General features: G+C 65.1%; 1 protein-coding gene across 2 annotated transcripts; it reads left to right on the top strand.

Annotated features, from left to right (window-relative positions):
• The first annotated feature begins 5,304 nt into the window (after nt 1–5,304).
• On the top strand, nt 5,305–14,377 carry KCNAB3 (potassium voltage-gated channel subfamily A regulatory beta subunit 3). Of its 2 annotated transcripts, XM_073326528.2 has the most exons (15): nt 5,305–5,791; nt 7,203–7,246; nt 7,416–7,453; nt 7,576–7,655; nt 7,940–7,984; nt 8,124–8,168; nt 8,688–8,731; nt 9,073–9,159; nt 9,360–9,395; nt 10,792–10,877; nt 11,091–11,211; nt 11,447–11,541; nt 11,775–11,895; nt 12,084–12,172; nt 12,692–14,377. In XM_073326528.2, exons 1-15 carry the CDS (start codon nt 5,550–5,552, stop codon nt 12,779–12,781), a joined length of 1,263 nt encoding a protein of 420 aa, XP_073182629.1. In that variant the 5' UTR covers nt 5,305–5,549; the 3' UTR covers nt 12,782–14,377. The 2 variants fall into 2 exon arrangements, with proteins under 2 accessions (XP_073182629.1, XP_073182630.1); XM_073326529.2 differs by lacking the exon at nt 9,360–9,395.
• The last annotated feature ends 1,509 nt before the right edge of the window (nt 14,378–15,886 follow it).

Here is a 15,886-nt window from a genome sequence, read left to right as displayed (position 1 = left end):
ACCCACACTCACAGCCCCAGAACCCCCGGAGACCCGACAATAACACACCCGCACACACAGCCCCAGAACCCCCACAGACCCGACAATAACACACCCGAACACACAGCTCCGGCGCCCCAGACAACTGACAATAACACACCCGCACACACAGCCCCAGAACCACCAGAGACCCTACAGTAACACATCCACACACACAGCCCCAGAACCCCCGGAGACCAGACAATAACACACAGGTACACACAGACCCGGCGCCGCCAGACAACTGACAATAACACACCTGCACACACAGCCCCAGAACCCCCGGAGACCCGACAGTAACACATCCACACACACAGCCCCAGAACCCCCGGAGACCCGACAATAACACACCCGCACACACAGCCCCAGAACCCCCAGAGACCCGACAATAACACACCCGAACACACAGCTCCGGCGCCCCCAGACAACTGACAATAACACACCCGCACACACAGCCCCAGATCCCCCAGAGACCCTACAGTAACACACCCGTACACACAGCCCCGGCACCCCCAGAGACCCGACAATAACACACCCACACTCACAGCCCCAGAACCCCCGGAGACCCGACAATAACACACCCACACTCACAGCCCTAGAACCCCCGGAGACCCGACAATAACACACCCGCACACACAGCCCCAGAACCCCCAGAGACCCGACAATAACACACCCGAACACACAGCTCCGGCGCCCCCAGACAACTGACAATAACACACCCGCACACACAGCCCCAGAACCCCCAGAGACCCGACAATAACACACCCCTACACACAGCCCCGGCGCCCCCAGACAACTGACAATAACACACCCGTACACACAGCCCCAGAACCCCCAGAGACCCGACAATAACACACCCGAACACACAGCTCCGGCGCCCCAGACAACTGACAATAACACACCCGCACACACAGCCCCAGAACCCCCAGAGACCCGACAATAACACACCCGTACACACAGCCCCGGCGCCCCCAGACAACTGACAATAACACACCCGTACACACAGCCCCAGAACCCCCAGAGACCCGACAATAACACACCCGAACACACAGCTCCGGCGCCCCAGACAACTGACAATAACACACCCGCACACACAGCCCCAGAACCACCAGAGACCCGACAATAACACACCCCTACACACAGCCCCGGCGCCCCCAGACAACTGACAATAACACACCCGTACACACAGCCCCAGAACCCCCAGAGACCCGACAATAACACACAGGTACACACAGACCCGGCGCCCCCAGACAACTGACAATAACACACCCACACTCACAGCCCCAGAACCCCCGGAGACCCGACAATAACACACCCGCACACACAGCCCCAGAACCCCCAGAGACCCGACAATAACACATCCACACACACAGCCCCAGAACCCCCGGAGACCCGACAATAACACACCCGTACACACAGCCCCAGAACCCCCAGAGACCCTACAGTAACACATCCACACACACAGCCCCAGAACCCCCGGAGACCAGACAATAACACACAGGTACACACAGACCCGGCGCCCCCAGACAACTGACAATAACACACCCGCACACACAGCCCCAGAACCCCCGGAGACCCGACAATAACACACCCGCACACACAGCCCCAGAACCCCCAGAGACCCGACAATAACACACCCGAACACACAGCACCGGCGCCCCCAGACAACTGACAATAACACACCCGCACACACAGCCCCAGATCCCCCAGAGACCCTACAGTAACACACCCGTACACACAGCCCCGGCACCCCCAGAGACCCGACAATAACACACCCACACTCACAGCCCCAGAACCCCCGGAGACCCGACAATAACACACCCGCACACACAGCCCCAGAACCCCCAGAGACCCGACAATAACACACCCGAACACACAGCTCCGGCGCCCCCAGACAACTGACAATAACACACCCGCACACACAGCCCCAGATCCCCCAGAGACCCTACAGTAACACACCCGTACACACAGCCCCGGAACCCCCAGAGACCCGACAATAACACACCCACACTCACAGCCCCAGAACCCCCGGAGACCCGACAATAACACACCCGCACACACAGCCCCAGAACCCCCAGAGACCCGACAATAACACACCCCTACACACAGCCCCGGCGACCCCAGACAACTGACAATAACACACCCGTACACACAGCCCCAGAACCCCCAGAGACCCGACAATAACACACCCGAACACACAGCTCCGGCGCCCCAGACAACTGACAATAACACACCCGCACACACAGCCCCAGAACCACCAGAGACCCGACAATAACACACCCCTACACACAGCCCCGGCGCCCCCAGACAACTGACAATAACACACCCGTACACACAGCCCCAGAACCCCCAGAGACCCGACAATAACACACAGGTACACACAGACCCCGGCGCCCCCAGACAACTGACAATAACACACCCACACTCACAGCCCCAGAACCCCCAGAGACCCGACAATAACACACCCGCACACACAGCCCCGGCGCCCCCAGACAACTGACAATAACACACCTGCACACACAGCCCCAGAACCCCCAGGGACCCGACAGTAACACATCCACACACACAGCCCCAGAACCCCCAGAGACCCGACAATAACACACCCGCACACACAGCCCCAGAACCCCCAGAGACCCGACAATAACACACCCATACACACAGCCCCGGATCCCCCAGGGACCCGACAGTAACACACCCGTACACACAGCCCCGGTGACCCCAGACAACTGACAATAACACACCCACACACACAGCCCCAGAACCCCCGGAGACCCGACAATAACACACACACACACAGCCCCGGATCCCCCAGGGACCCGACAGTAACACAAACACTTGTCCAGAGCTAACGCTGGGTGCTGCCTTCCCCTCCCCCCGTTATCCCCTCCCCCGTTTTCAGCTCCCCCTCCTCTCCCTGGTAGCCTGCCCAGCCCCCCCAAACAGTGCAGGTGGTGCCCAGGCCAGGTCTGTGCCATGGCTGGGCACAGATGGGTGTAGACAGGTGCCCTGGGCTCCCTCTGCCCCTCCCCCCCACTACCAGGAGAGCGGGGGATAAGGGGCAATGGGGGTCTGGCACAGCCCTGGTATAGGGAGTGGGGGTGAGGCAGATGCTTCAGTGAGGCCAGACCCGCATCGGGGCCTCTGCCCCGCTTACCCTGAGAGACCCTACAATAACACACCAGGGCAGGCTGCCTCCCTCCGCTCTCTCTAGGCTCTGGGAGGGGAGTGGGGGCTGGTGGTTAGAGCAGAGGGAGCTGGGAGCCAGGACGCCTGGGTTCTCTCCTGGCTCTGGGAGGGGAGTGGGGGCTGGTGGTTAGAGCAGAGGGAGCTGGGAGCCAGGACGCCTGGGTTCTCTCCTGGCTCTGGGAGGGGAGTGGGGGCTGGTGGTTAGAGCAGAGGGAGCTGGGAGCCAGGACGCCTGGGTTCTCTCCTGGCTCTGGGAGGGGAGTGGGGGCTGGTGGTTAGAGCAGAGGGAGCTGGGAGCCAGGACGCCTGGGTTCTCTCCTGGCTCTGGGAGGGGAGTGGGGGCTGGTGGTTAGAGCAGAGGGAGCTGGGAGCCAGGACGCCTGGGTTCTCTCTCAGCTCTGGGAGGGGAGTGGGGGCTGGTGGTTAGAGCAGAGGGAGCTGGGAGCCAGGACGCCTGGGTTCTCTCCTGGCTCTGGGAGGGGAGTGGGGGCTGGTGGTTAGAGCAGAGGGAGCTGGGAGCCAGGACGCCTGGGTTCTCTCCTGGCTCTGGGAGGGGAGTGGGGGCTGGTGGTTAGAGCAGAGGGAGCTGGGAGCCAGGACGCCTGGGTTCTCTCTCAGCTCTGGGAGGGGAGTGGGGGCTGGTGGTTAGAGCAGAGGGAGCTGGGAGCTAGGACGCCTGGGTTCTCTCTCGGCTCTGGGAGGGAAGTGGTGGCTGGTGGTTAGAGCAGAGGGAGCTGGGAGCCAGGACGCCTGGGTTCTCTCCTGGCTCTGGGAGGGGAGTGGGGGCTGGGGGGCTTCCAGCCTTTTCCCACTGATTGGGAAATGGCGCCACCATGTGGCTGTAGGAGCAGCTGCAGCCTGACCCCGGGCTGGGATTTCAGCCCCCCCAGGCCACGCGCTGTCCGTGCAGGGCCCTGAGTTCGAACTCCCGCCCCTCCCCCAACCCTTGTATCCAACAGGGACCCCCTGCAACGGCCCCCCTCCCAGAGCTGGGGAGAGAACCCAGGAGTCCTGGCCCCCACCCCCACTGCTCTAACCCACCAGCATCCACTCCCCTCCAAGAGCTCGGGAGAGAACCCAGGAGTCCAGCCCCCCCCCCGGCTCTCACCCACCAGCCCCCACTCCCCTCCAAGAGCTCGGGAGAGAACCCAGGAGTCCAGCCCCCCCCCCCCCGCTCTCACCCACCAGCCCTCACTCCCCTCCTAGAGCTCGGGAGAGAACCCAGGAGTCCTGGCTCCCAGCCCCTCCCCCACTGGACCTCACCCCGTACATCCCATCCCCTCCGCTCCCCAGATATCGGGGGTGGGGGTGTCTGTGCAGCGCCAAGGGAGGGGGTCTGATGGGGGGGGTCTGGTCTGGTCTGTGTCGGTACCTCCCAGCTGCGCTGCCGACCACTCCCAGCAGGGGGAGCGCTGAGCTCGCTTCTCCCGGACCCTTGCCTTTTTTCTGGGGGGGCGGGGTGGGTCTGGGCTTCGGTCCCCCTCCCCAGCTCTTCCCGCGCTCCCCCCATTAATCACCCCCCCCAATTCTTATACTTTATCTCAGAAACTCTTGGCCGGACCCAGGCGTCCGGCTGCGAGGGGTCCAGTCCACAACTCCCCCATACACACTGGAGCGGGACGGGGGAGGGGGGGGAACTGTCCTACATAGCAACAGCCGCACCCCCCCCCCCCCAGCAGAGCCTCACACTCCTAGCGCTCGGGGATTAACGGGGGGGGCCCTTTAAGAGTCACTGCGGCGATGAGCGCAGCGCCCCTCCCCCTCCAGCTTGGGGGGGGGGGGGTTCAGACTGCAGGAGGGAAAGGCCCCGGGACTGGGGTGGGGAGAGAACCCAGGAGTCCTGGCTCCCAGCCCCCACTCCCCTCCCAGAGCGGGGGAGAGAACCCAGGAGTCCTGGCTCCCAGCACCCCCTGCTCTAACCATCAGCCCCCACTCCCCTCCTAGAGCCAGGGAGAGAACCCAGGAGTCCTGGCTCCCAGCCCCCCCCCCCCCGCTCTAACCACCAGCCCGCACTCCCCTCCCATCTGCTTCCCTCCCGCCATCCCTTGCCCTGGACCAGTGGGTGGAGCCTGTTATGCTAATGAGGCCGAGGCTGCTCTGCATTGTGCAGCGATCCCTCCGGGAGCGGGGGGACTCTCTCTGCCCCTCCCCCACTTCCCCCCCGCCCAACCCCACTCCCCGGACCCCGCACGCCCCCATCCCCAGCACGGCCTCGGCCCCTCCCCCACGGCCACCCCAGATTACCGGCAGCCCCCATCCGGGGGAGAGGACGGGGGGGGGGCTGCAGTCACCGTAAGGTTAAGAGCGAACACCCCGGGGGGGTCCCGGCCCCCCGCACCTGAGCCATGCAGGTCTCGATCGCCTGCACCGAGCAGAACTTGCGGAGCCGCAGCACCGAGGACCGGCTCTGCACGGGGGGGCGCGGGGCGCCGGCCCCGGGGGGCACGGGGAATGGGGGGCACCAGCCCCCTAAGGGCGCTCGGGGGCTGGCGGCGGTGGCGGGGCTGCGGGCTCCCGGCCAGCACCTGCCCCACATCGCGTTCCTGCTGCGGGAGTCCACGGGGCTGGCCACCGGCATGAAATACAGGTAGGGGGGCAGGGACGGGGAGTTGGGGGGGCTCTGGGGGGGGCCGGGGACAGAGAGGGGGAGTTGGGGGCACCCATGGGGCGTAGGGGTCTGCTGACGGGAACATCGAGAAGGATAAGAGCTCCTGCCTCAGTGGTTAGAAGAGAGGGGGCTGGGAGCCAGGACTCCTGGGTTCTCTCCCTGGCTCTGGGAGGGGAGTGGGGGCTGGTGGGTTAGACCCGGGGGATGGGGGGCTGGGAGCCAGGACTCCTGGGTTCTCTCCCTGGCTCTGGGAGGGGAGTGGGGGCTGGTGGGTTAGACCCGGGGGATGGGGGGCTGACAGCCAGGACTCCTGGGTTCTCGCCCCGGCTCTGGGATGGGAGTTGGGGCTGGTGGGTTAGAGCAGGGGGAGCTGGCAGCCAGGACTCCTGGGTTCTCTCCCTGGCTCTGGGATGGGAGTGGGGGGTCTGGTGGGTTGGGAGGGGGCAGGGACTGGAGACAATTGGACACACATCATTCAACTTCGAGTCAGATACTCCAAGTCCTACCAGTTTAGTTTCCACTGGTGTGTTATTGTGGGGTCTCTGGGGGCAGAGGGACCTCCATGTGTGGGTGTGTTATTGTAGGGTCTCTGAGGGTGTTTTTGTAGGGTCTCTGGCGGTACAGGGAGCTGTGATGGGGTAGCTGGGCTCTGTACCCCCTTCCCACCCCTGGCAGGGGCCAATTAATTCTCTGTCCCATTTGACCCTTTAGATTGCTTTAAAATAATGCCCCTCTCCCTCCTGCCGTGGGTGCGAATCCCTCTTAAGGTGGGGGCAGTCCTGTGGCTGCAGAACTCCTGGGTTCTCTCCCCTGCTCCGGGAGGGGAGTGGGGGCTAGTGGTCAGAGTGGAGGGGGGGGCTGGGACTCAGGAGTCCTGGGTTTGTTGTAGCTGTGTGATCTCTGGCATGGCCTGTGGTTGGTGCCTCGGTTTCCCCTCTCTGCTCCGGACGGAGATGCCCGGCTCCTGTGCCAGCCGGAGCAGCCGCAGTGAGCGAGAAGTTACTATAAATAGCTCCAAGATCGGGGCTGACCCCAGGCCTCTGCACCGCCGGGGGGGAGATGGGACACCGGAGGGTATCTGCCTCGTATACGGGGCCCCTCGTAAATCAGCCACCTCTGGGGTGGGGCGGCTGGTGACACAGGGACCCCTCGCCCGGCGCGGAGATGCAGCCACCTCTGGGGTGGGGCGGCTGGTTACACAGGGACCCCTCGCCCGGCGCTGAGCCTGGTGGGGCTCAAGGTAATCCAAGAGCATTAGCAAAGTGGGGTGGAGGGTGCCCTGGACAGGGTTGGCAGGGGGCTGTGGGTCAGGAATGAGGGGCGCCAGGACTCTCTGTCCTTGGGGGGTGGCCTCTGTAAACCCCCCCCAATTCTGCTTTTTCTCCCGCAGAAATCTGGGTAAATCCGGGCTCCGTGTGTCCTGCCTTGGGCTTGGTGAGTTCTTGTGGTGTGGGGAGCGCGGGCTGGGGGGATCCCGGCGGGGCTTGGGGCTCGCTGGGAGGGCACAGATGGGGGGGTAGAAGGGTATCTGCCCCCCCCAAGACCTCCCCACATCTTCCCCCTCTCCTGGCTCTGGCTCATATCACCGATTCTCTCCCCGCAGGCACCTGGGTGACGTTTGGCTCCCAGATCTCAGACGAGGTGAGTCCTGGGTCAGCCGGGGAGCTGTGGGTCCCTGTGAGATCCTGAGGGGGCCCAGCACGGGGTTGGGGGGGGCATGGAGCCGTGGGTCCCTCACCTGACTCCGCTCTCTGCACCCCCAGACGGCGGAGAAGGTGATGACCATCGCCTACGAGAACGGGGTCAATCTCTTCGACACTGCCGAGGTCTACGCTTCCGGCAAGTAGGTGTCCCTCCCCGGGCAGGGGGAACCCAGGAGTTCGGGCTCCCAGTTCCCCGCCCCCACCCTGCTCTAACCATTCTACACCACTCCTCTCCCACAGCTGGAGAGAGAACCCAGGAGTCCTGGCTGCCAGCCCCCCCTGCTCTCACCCACCAGCCCCCGCTCCCCTCCCAGAGCCGGGGAGAGAACCCAGGAGTCCTGGCTAGGGAGCGCTGTGCTGTTCGGTTGGGGGGACTCCTTCATTTCTCGATTTTTCTTTCATCTGTTTTTTTCCCCTTCTTCAGGGCCGAAAAAACTCTGGGCAACATCCTGCAGAGCAAAGGCTGGAGGTAACCCGCCCCCCAAACTCCCTTCTGTGGGGCAGGGACCGTGAGGGGGCTCAGCCCCTACTAGGGGGCCGAGCCAGTGGGGCTGGGCTGGGGGTCCCCCCCCATTGCCTGTCTAACCTGCCTCCCTTTCTTCCCCCAGGCGATCCAGCTATGTTGTCACCACCAAGATCTACTGGGGTGGCCAGTGAGTACCCAGAATGCCATGGGGCTGGGGGGGCGGGAAATGGGGCAGAGGCCAGTCCCCTCTAGGGGCGCTGGCTCCCATCAGGCCCTAGGGGGGGACTGGCTGGCTCAGGGGGGCAGGGAATGGGGCACAGGGCCTGTCTCCTCTAGGGGGCGCCGGCTCCCATCCGGCCCCACAGCGGGGACTGGCTGGCTGAGGGGGGCAGGGGAATGGGGCAGGATCCTGTCCCGTCTAGGGGGCGCCGGCTCCCCTCCAGCCCCAGGGCAGGGACTGGCTGGCTCAGGGAGGTGGGAAAAGGGGTAGGGGCCTGTCCCCTCTAGGGGGCGCCGGCTCCCATCCAGCCCACGTTTATCAATGAGAGGAATTTGCCGGGTCTCAGCCCAGCAGGGAGGGGTGGGGTGTGTGCTAAGGCTGAGCTGGCCATGGGCCCTGAGGCCCCCGGTGCCCCCTGGGGGCAGGTCCCTATGGGGTGGCTTAGGGGATTCCCCCACCCCCATCTCTTAATCTCTCCCCCTCCAGGGCGGAGACGGAGCGGGGCCTCTCCCGGAAGCACATCATTGAGGGTGAGATGTGTGGGGGCGGATGGGGGTCAGCACAGGGGTGGGGTGGAGCTGGGGGAAGGGCAGGGGGAGCGGCGGGACAGGGTTTGGGCTTATGGGGGTGGAGCTGAAGGAAGGGGGGCAGCAGGAGGGGGTGGGGCAGGATTTGGGGAGCCTCAGGGGAGATGGAGTAGGGGATGGGGTGGGGGCTAGCAGGATTGGGGGGCTGTGGGGAGGGAGCAGCATGGGAGTGTCCATCCCAGGGGGGAGGAGTTGGGGGGGTGGCAGGATTCAGGAGTCCAGGCAAGGTGGGGGGGTCCCTGTGCCCCCCAACTGACCCCGCCATGCCCCTTCCCCCCCCCCAGGGCTGAGGGGGTCACTGGAGCGGCTGCAGCTGGACTATGTCGATATCGTCTTCGCCAACCGCATGGATGCCAACAGCCCCATGGAAGGTGGGTCCTGCCCCCTCACACCGCCCCCGCTGGCTCCGTCTCCCCTCCCCCCGTCCCTTCAGCATTGCCCCTCCGGGGAGCCCCCACCCCGGCACCGAGAGCCCTCGCGTGTGTGTGTCCCGCGGGAGATCTCATGGGGGGGCTGTGGGGGGATGGGCCCCCCATATCCCCCCCTCACCTCTGTCTGCTTCCCCCCGCAGAGTATGACCCCAACTTCCGCCTACTGCTACTGGAAGGTACTGGAGAGACACCCCCCCCTGATCTCCCCATAGACCCCCACCCCATGGAAACCTCTACAGCCCCATAGACCCCTCAAACTCCTATAGAACCCCCCAGAACCTATCAAACCCAATAGGCCCAGGCTTGTGAGCTAGAGAGCCCCCTGAACTCGCATTGATACCCCCAAACCCCATAGACCCCTGAATCCCTGTACTACCCCATACACCTGACCCCATAGGGCAGAGACCCTCCTGAACTCAATAGATCCCCCCCCCAAACTCCATAGATCTGGCCCCATAGGGCAGAGATCCCCTGGAATGCCCATTGACCCCCCAAACTCCATAGAACTGGCCCTGTAGGATAGAGATCCCCGAAACCCCATAGTTGCCCCTTAAAACTAATAGAATCTGAATGCCCCAGAAACCTCCTCGCCCCCCCGCCCCCGATGGACCTGGCCTTGTAGGGCAGAGATCCCTGAACCGCCTGGAACCCCATTAATCCCCCTTGCTCTCCAAACCCCATAGACCTCTCCCATAGGGTGGACCCCCCCAAGCCCTCATAGACCCAGCCCCATAGAGACCTGCCCCAAAGCCCCCTAGAACCCTATAGCACCCCGACCCTCATTGACCCAGCAGTGTAGGATAGAGACCCCATGCTGGGTTGCTGTGGGGTTCACGGGACTCTACCCTATAGGTCAGGCTCTATGCGTACGTGTCAATGCAGAGGGGTGTCTGCTCGTACTGTAATGTTTGGGCGGGGGGGGGTGGAGATGGGGTGAGCCCTGCCCGTGGACAGACCGACACATCCTAACAGGCCCGTGGCCGACACGTCCCTCGGAGGTGGCTCGGCCCAGGTCCCACCTCTGTCTGCTCTGGCTCTGCAGTCTGGGTGTGAAAAACTGCCCTCAGTAGGTTTCAGAGACAACACCCCATTGAGCTAAATGGGGCCGGGTCATGTCTCCCCTGTGGCCAGCCAGGAGTGAATTCATCACCCTTAGGTCTCAGAAATAACCCAGTCACTGAGGTAAATTGGGTCAGGTCACACGTCTGTCCGCAGAGTGGGCCGGAAACCCTGCCATCAGTCGGTTTCAGAGTCAATGGTCCATTGAGCTAAATTATAGCGGCCCCCATATCCGTCAGGGCTATATACTTGCCCATCGGTAGGGGCCAGGATTAACACCCCCATTGGTGTCTGCCAGCAGCTTGTAGCTCTGACAGAGCCATTGTTCCACAGCTCAGGCTAAAATGTGCTATTGGTAGGGTTCAGAGTGAACACGACACCCAAGTGGGGCGCAGGTCCCGCCGCTTTGAGCAGCTGGGGGTAGAAAGCGGGGCTCCCTTCGGGGGGGAGGGAAGCGGGGGTCCTCGGCTGACCTATCTTCCCTCTTTCTCCCCACCAACCCCCCGGGCCCAGAGATCGTGCGGGCCATGACTTACGTCATCAACCAGGGCATGGCCATGTACTGGGGCACCTCGCGCTGGAGCGCAATGGAGATCATGGTGAGTGACCCGCCCGCATCAGGAATGGGGGGGGGCGGAGGGCACCCCCGGTTTCTGGGGGGGGAGCGGGGCAGAGGGGAGGGGACGTGGCCTCCAGGCAGGGAGAGACTTTCAGGGCCCCATGCCTGGGAGGACGATGCCAGGAGGTGGGAGGGACTTTGGGGGGCGCCCCCCCGGCCACGCCAGTCTGACCCCCCCCCCCCGTGCCCGCAGGAGGCATATTCGGTGGCGCGACAGTTCAACCTGGTGCCGCCGGTGTGCGACCAGGCCGAGTACCACATGTTCCAGCGGGACAAGGTGGAGTCGCAGCTCCCCGAGATCTACCACAAGATCGGTGGGTGCCCGCGCTGGGCGGGACGGGGGGAGGGGGGTCCATGGGGCAGGGTGCTGGGGGGTGGAATCGGGAGCTGGGGTTGGAGGGGATCTGTGGGGTGGGTGGAGGAGGGTCCATGGGGCAGGGTGCTGAGGGGGAGGGGATGAGGACAGGAGGATCTGTGGGGCAAATGGGGAGGGGCGGGGGGAGTCGCTAGGGGGCGCTAATCCCTCTGTTCCCCCCTCCCCTGCCCCAGGTGTGGGCGCCATGACCTGGTCCCCCCTGGCCTGCGGCCTCATCACCGGCAAGTATGAGGAGCGGGTCCCCGAGAACTGCCGAGCCGCCATCAAGGTACGGGGGCCCCCCAACCCCCCCCATTTCCCCCATGTCCCCCCTCCCTGCCCACCCCCCCATGCCTTGCCCGGACGCCCACACACACACTCTGCCATGACCCCCTCACCCTTGTCCTGCCTCTAGGCCTGCGGTGCCCCTGGTGGCCCTGCACCCCCATCTGGGCTCCCTCTGCCTCGTGTCCCCTAACCCGCTCCCCGGCCCCCCTGACGCCCTGTCCCCATCCCCCCCAGGGCTACCAGTGGCTGAAGGACAAGCTCCAGAGCGACGATGGACGGAAGCAACAGGCCAAGATCAAGGAGCTGCAGCCCATCGCCGAGCGTCTGGGCTGCACTGTGGCTCAGCTGGCGATTGGTGAGGGACAGGCCCCGCCCCAGGGCGGGGCTAGGGGGCGCTGTGGGGCGGCGGGGGCTCAGCAGGTGGCGCTCTCCCCTGGCAGGCCGGGCTGGCTCAGTGGTGCTGTGGGGCAGGGGGCTCAGCAGTGGGCACTCTCCCCTGGGGGGCAGTGGGGACTGACCCACCTCCCTATCTCTGCCCCACAGCCTGGTGCCTGCGCTCGGAGGGCGTCAGCTCCGTCCTGCTTGGGGTGTCGAGCGCAGAACAGCTGATTGAGAACCTCGGAGCCATCCAGGTGAGCGCCCCCCCCGGCACTGGAGGGGACAGGGGCTGGTGGGTTCGAGCAGGGGGGGCTGGGAGCCAGGACTCCTGGGTTCTCTCACGGCTCTGGGAGGGGAGTGGGGAGTTAGATCGGGGGGGCTGGGAGCCAGGATTCCTGGGTTCTTTCCCGGGCTCTGGGAGGGGAGTGGGGGCTGGTGAGTTAGAGCAGGGGGGGCTGGGAGCCAGGACTCCTGGGTTCTTTCCCTGGCTCTGGGAGGGGAGTGGGGGCTGGTGGGTTCGAGCAGGGGGCTGGGAGCCAGGACTCCTGGGTTCTCTCACGGCTCTGGGAGGGGAGTGGGGGCTGGTGAGTTAGAGCAGTGGGGGCTGGGAGCCAGGACTCCTGGGTTCTTTCCCTGGCTCTGGGAGGGGAGTGGGGGCTGGGGGTTAGAGCAGGGGGGGCTGGGAGCCAGGATTCCTGGGTTCTCTCCTGGCAGGGGGAGGGGCATGGGCATGGGAGAATCTCACCCCCCCCCCGTCCCCCGTCTCCCGGCAGGTGCTGGCCCAGCTGACCCCGCCCGTCATTCAGGAAATTGACGCCCTCCTGGGCAACAAGCCCAATACAAAAAAAGAGTCCCGGGCTTAGGGGCACGTCGGCGCCCGGGCCTATGCACAACCGTGTCCCATCGGACTGTGTATCCCTCCGCCTGGCTCTCTGGTGGAGAGGAGGAGCCGCTTCGCGCATGACCCCAGGACCCCCACCCCCCCGTATCTTTCCATGGCGGGGGCGGGGCGGAGCCGGATCCCTCCGCCCCCCCCGTCCTCCCTGGCCGCTGCTTCGACCTATCCCCACTGCCGGCATGAGCCAGGGGATTGGTGGGCGAGAGGCCCCGCCCTCCCCGCCAGCTTCCGCGCCGGATCTCGCCGGCCGCTTCGCCTCCCGCCGGATCCATGCTCCCGTTTTTAAAGGGACGGGCCCCCGCCTCGTCCCGGGGGACAGGCGAGGGGTTCATTGATCGACCTAACGAACCCTCGTTGATTTGCTGGCGGCCTCTGCTAGTTGAGCCGGTTTCCCGATTTTTATTTATTTATTTATTTATTTATTGGGTCCATCTGTCCGAGAGATTTGGGGAGGGGCCGTGAGGACCCCCGGGGGAGCCAGGAGCGTGGGCTGCACGGGCCGGGGGGAACCCCAGTAATCGGACAGAGGTGGGGGGAAATCAGGGTTGGATCCCAAGTGCGCAGCCCGGCAGCTGACGTGGAGAACGGGGGGGGACGACATGGGGGCACTTTCCTTGCGCCCCCCCCCCGTTGGCTCCTGTGTGGCTCTGGGACTCTTCCCCCCCCCCAGCTGGCTGCCCCCTGCTGGGGCCTTGGGGAATTCCCTATTTTTCCTCTCCCTGCCCCCCCCCCCGGTGGCGGAAGGATATGGCTCCAATCCACCCACCCCAGGACATTTTTCTGTCCACTTGAGTTTCTTTCTCTGCTTTAAATGGAAAAAACCAAACCAAACCCATCGATCACCCAGAGCCAGCTGTTCCTATAGCAATAATGCTCCAGCGAGGAGGGGTGCGGGGGGGGCCTACGAGCCCCCCCCATCCAGGACCGCCCCTCCCCCTCCTGCTTTCGCACAATCCTGGCTTCCGGTCGGACGGACGGGGGCTGGACAGACGCGCCCCGTCCTCTCGGGGGAAGGTGGACTCTGTACCAACACGAGAGCGGCGCTTCCCATTCTCCCCAGGAGGGGGCGACAGGCCCTGCTGCTGACAGAAACCCAGAGGAAAGCGGTGGGGGCAGGACCCAGGCGTCCGGGACAAAGTCTCCGCTCCCCTGAACCATGCTTTTCCTTTGCTTCCTGGCCTACGTGGCATGCGGCTGCCATGACTTGCCCCAGAGGTGGCCGCGTCTCCTCATCGGGCCAGGGGTCCCTGAGTGGCCCGGCACTGGCTCCCGCGGGGCTGCTCCAGCTGGGCTGGCAGGCAGGTGGCCCCCGCTCTGAGCCGGGCTCTGGGGAGGGGAGTGGGGGCCGGTGAGTTAGAGCAGGGCCCCCCCCTGAACTGGGCTCTTTCCCGCAGACCCTGTGTGAACCTGCACTGCACCTCAAGAGCCAGTAGGGGGCGCGTTTTTCTTAGATCCCACCAGATGGGTTTCAGACTTGGGAGGGGAATTAAATGCTGGGGTGCGTTAGAGCCGGGGGGGGGGCTGAGAGCCAGGACTCCTGGGTTCTCACCCCAGCTCTGGGAGGGGAGTGGGGGCTAGTGGTTAGAGGAGGGGGGGCTGGGAGCCTGGACTCCTGGGTTCTCTCCCTGGCTCTGGGAAGGGAGTGGGGGCTGGTGAGTTAGAGGCGGGGGGGCTGGCAGCCAGGACGCCTGGGTTCTTTCCCCGGCTCTGGGAGGGGAGTGGGGGCTCGGAGCCAGGACGCCTGGTTTCTCTCCCTGGCTCTGGGAGGGGAGTGGGGGCTGGTGGGTTAGAGCAGGGGGGGCTCAGAGCCAGGACTCCTGGGTTCTCTCTCCGGCTCTGGGAGGGGAGTGGGGGCTGGTGGGTTAGAGCAGGGGGGGCTCAGAGCCAGGACTCCTGGGTTCTCTCTCCGGCTCTGGGAGGGGAGTGGGGGCTGGTGGGTTAGAGCGGTGTGGGGGAGCTGGGAGCCAGGACTCCTGGGTTCTATGCCGAGCTGACGCAGTCTGTGACCTTCTCCACTGTTCATAATGAGCCGCTTCAATGAGCGGTTCTGCGGCGGACGGGATGTTTGTCCCCTTTCTCCGCAGTAGGGCGTGAAAGGAGAATAGCCCAAGGCCTGAAATAGCTGCCGTGCTGCGGGGCGGGAGTGACGAGCACCAGCAGGGCTGGGGGGGCTGGGCTGGCAGGGGGCTGCAGGGTAGGAGTGGGGGGTACTGACAGGGCTGGGCTGGCAGGGGGCTGCGGGTCGGGAGTGAGGGGCACCGGCAGGGCTGGGGGGGCAGAGGCTGCGGGTCGGAAGTGAGGGGCACCGGCAGGGCTGGGCTAGCAGGGGCTGCGGGGCAGGACTGGGGGGCACCAGCAGGGCTGGGGGGAGCCCAGGGCCGGGCTAGCAGGGGGCTGCGGGTCGGGAGTGAGGGGCATCGGCAGGGCTGGGGGGGCAGATGCTGCGGGTCGGAAGTGAGGGGCACTGGCAGGGCTGGGCTGGCAGGGGCTGCGGGGCAGGAGTGGGGGGCACCAGCAGGGCTGGGGGGGCAGGGCTGGGCTGGCAGGAGGCTGCGGGGCGGGAGTGGGGGGCACCAGCAGGGCTGGGGGGAGCCCAGGGCCAGGCTAGCAGGGGGCTGCGGGGCAGGAGTGTGGGGCACCGGCAGGGCAGGGGGGAGCCCAGGGCCAGGCTAGCAGGGGGCTGCGGGTCAGGAGTGAGGGGCACCGGCAAGGCTGGGGTGTGGAGGGCGCAGGTGTGGGTCTATCTCAGGGTTATGCCTCCCCACCCACCTGATGCGGTGCATTGCAGGTCGTTCTGTTGTGCCCTCCAGTTGGGGCCCCCCTGCCCTGTAGCCTCACCCCACACGGACCCCCCGCCCCCCGAGATATCTGGGGTTTGGGTGTGGACGCTTCGCTCTCTTTTCAGAAGGTTGAAATGTAAAAAAGAAAATAATAAACCAGTAACCAACCGAGCCTGGTGGCGCCTGCCTTCTTCCCGAGCACCAGCAGGGGGCAGTGACGCTGAGGGGACTGGGCCACACAGCCAGGAGAGGGGTCCCCGGGTAACCAGCTGCCCCGCCCCAGAGGTGGC

Source organism: Lepidochelys kempii, chromosome 28 (genome assembly GCF_965140285.1).
Source record: "Lepidochelys kempii isolate rLepKem1 chromosome 28, rLepKem1.hap1, whole genome shotgun sequence".
Lineage (NCBI taxonomy): Eukaryota > Metazoa > Chordata > Testudines > Cheloniidae > Lepidochelys > Lepidochelys kempii.
This window is presented reverse-complemented; position numbering and strand designations above follow the sequence as displayed.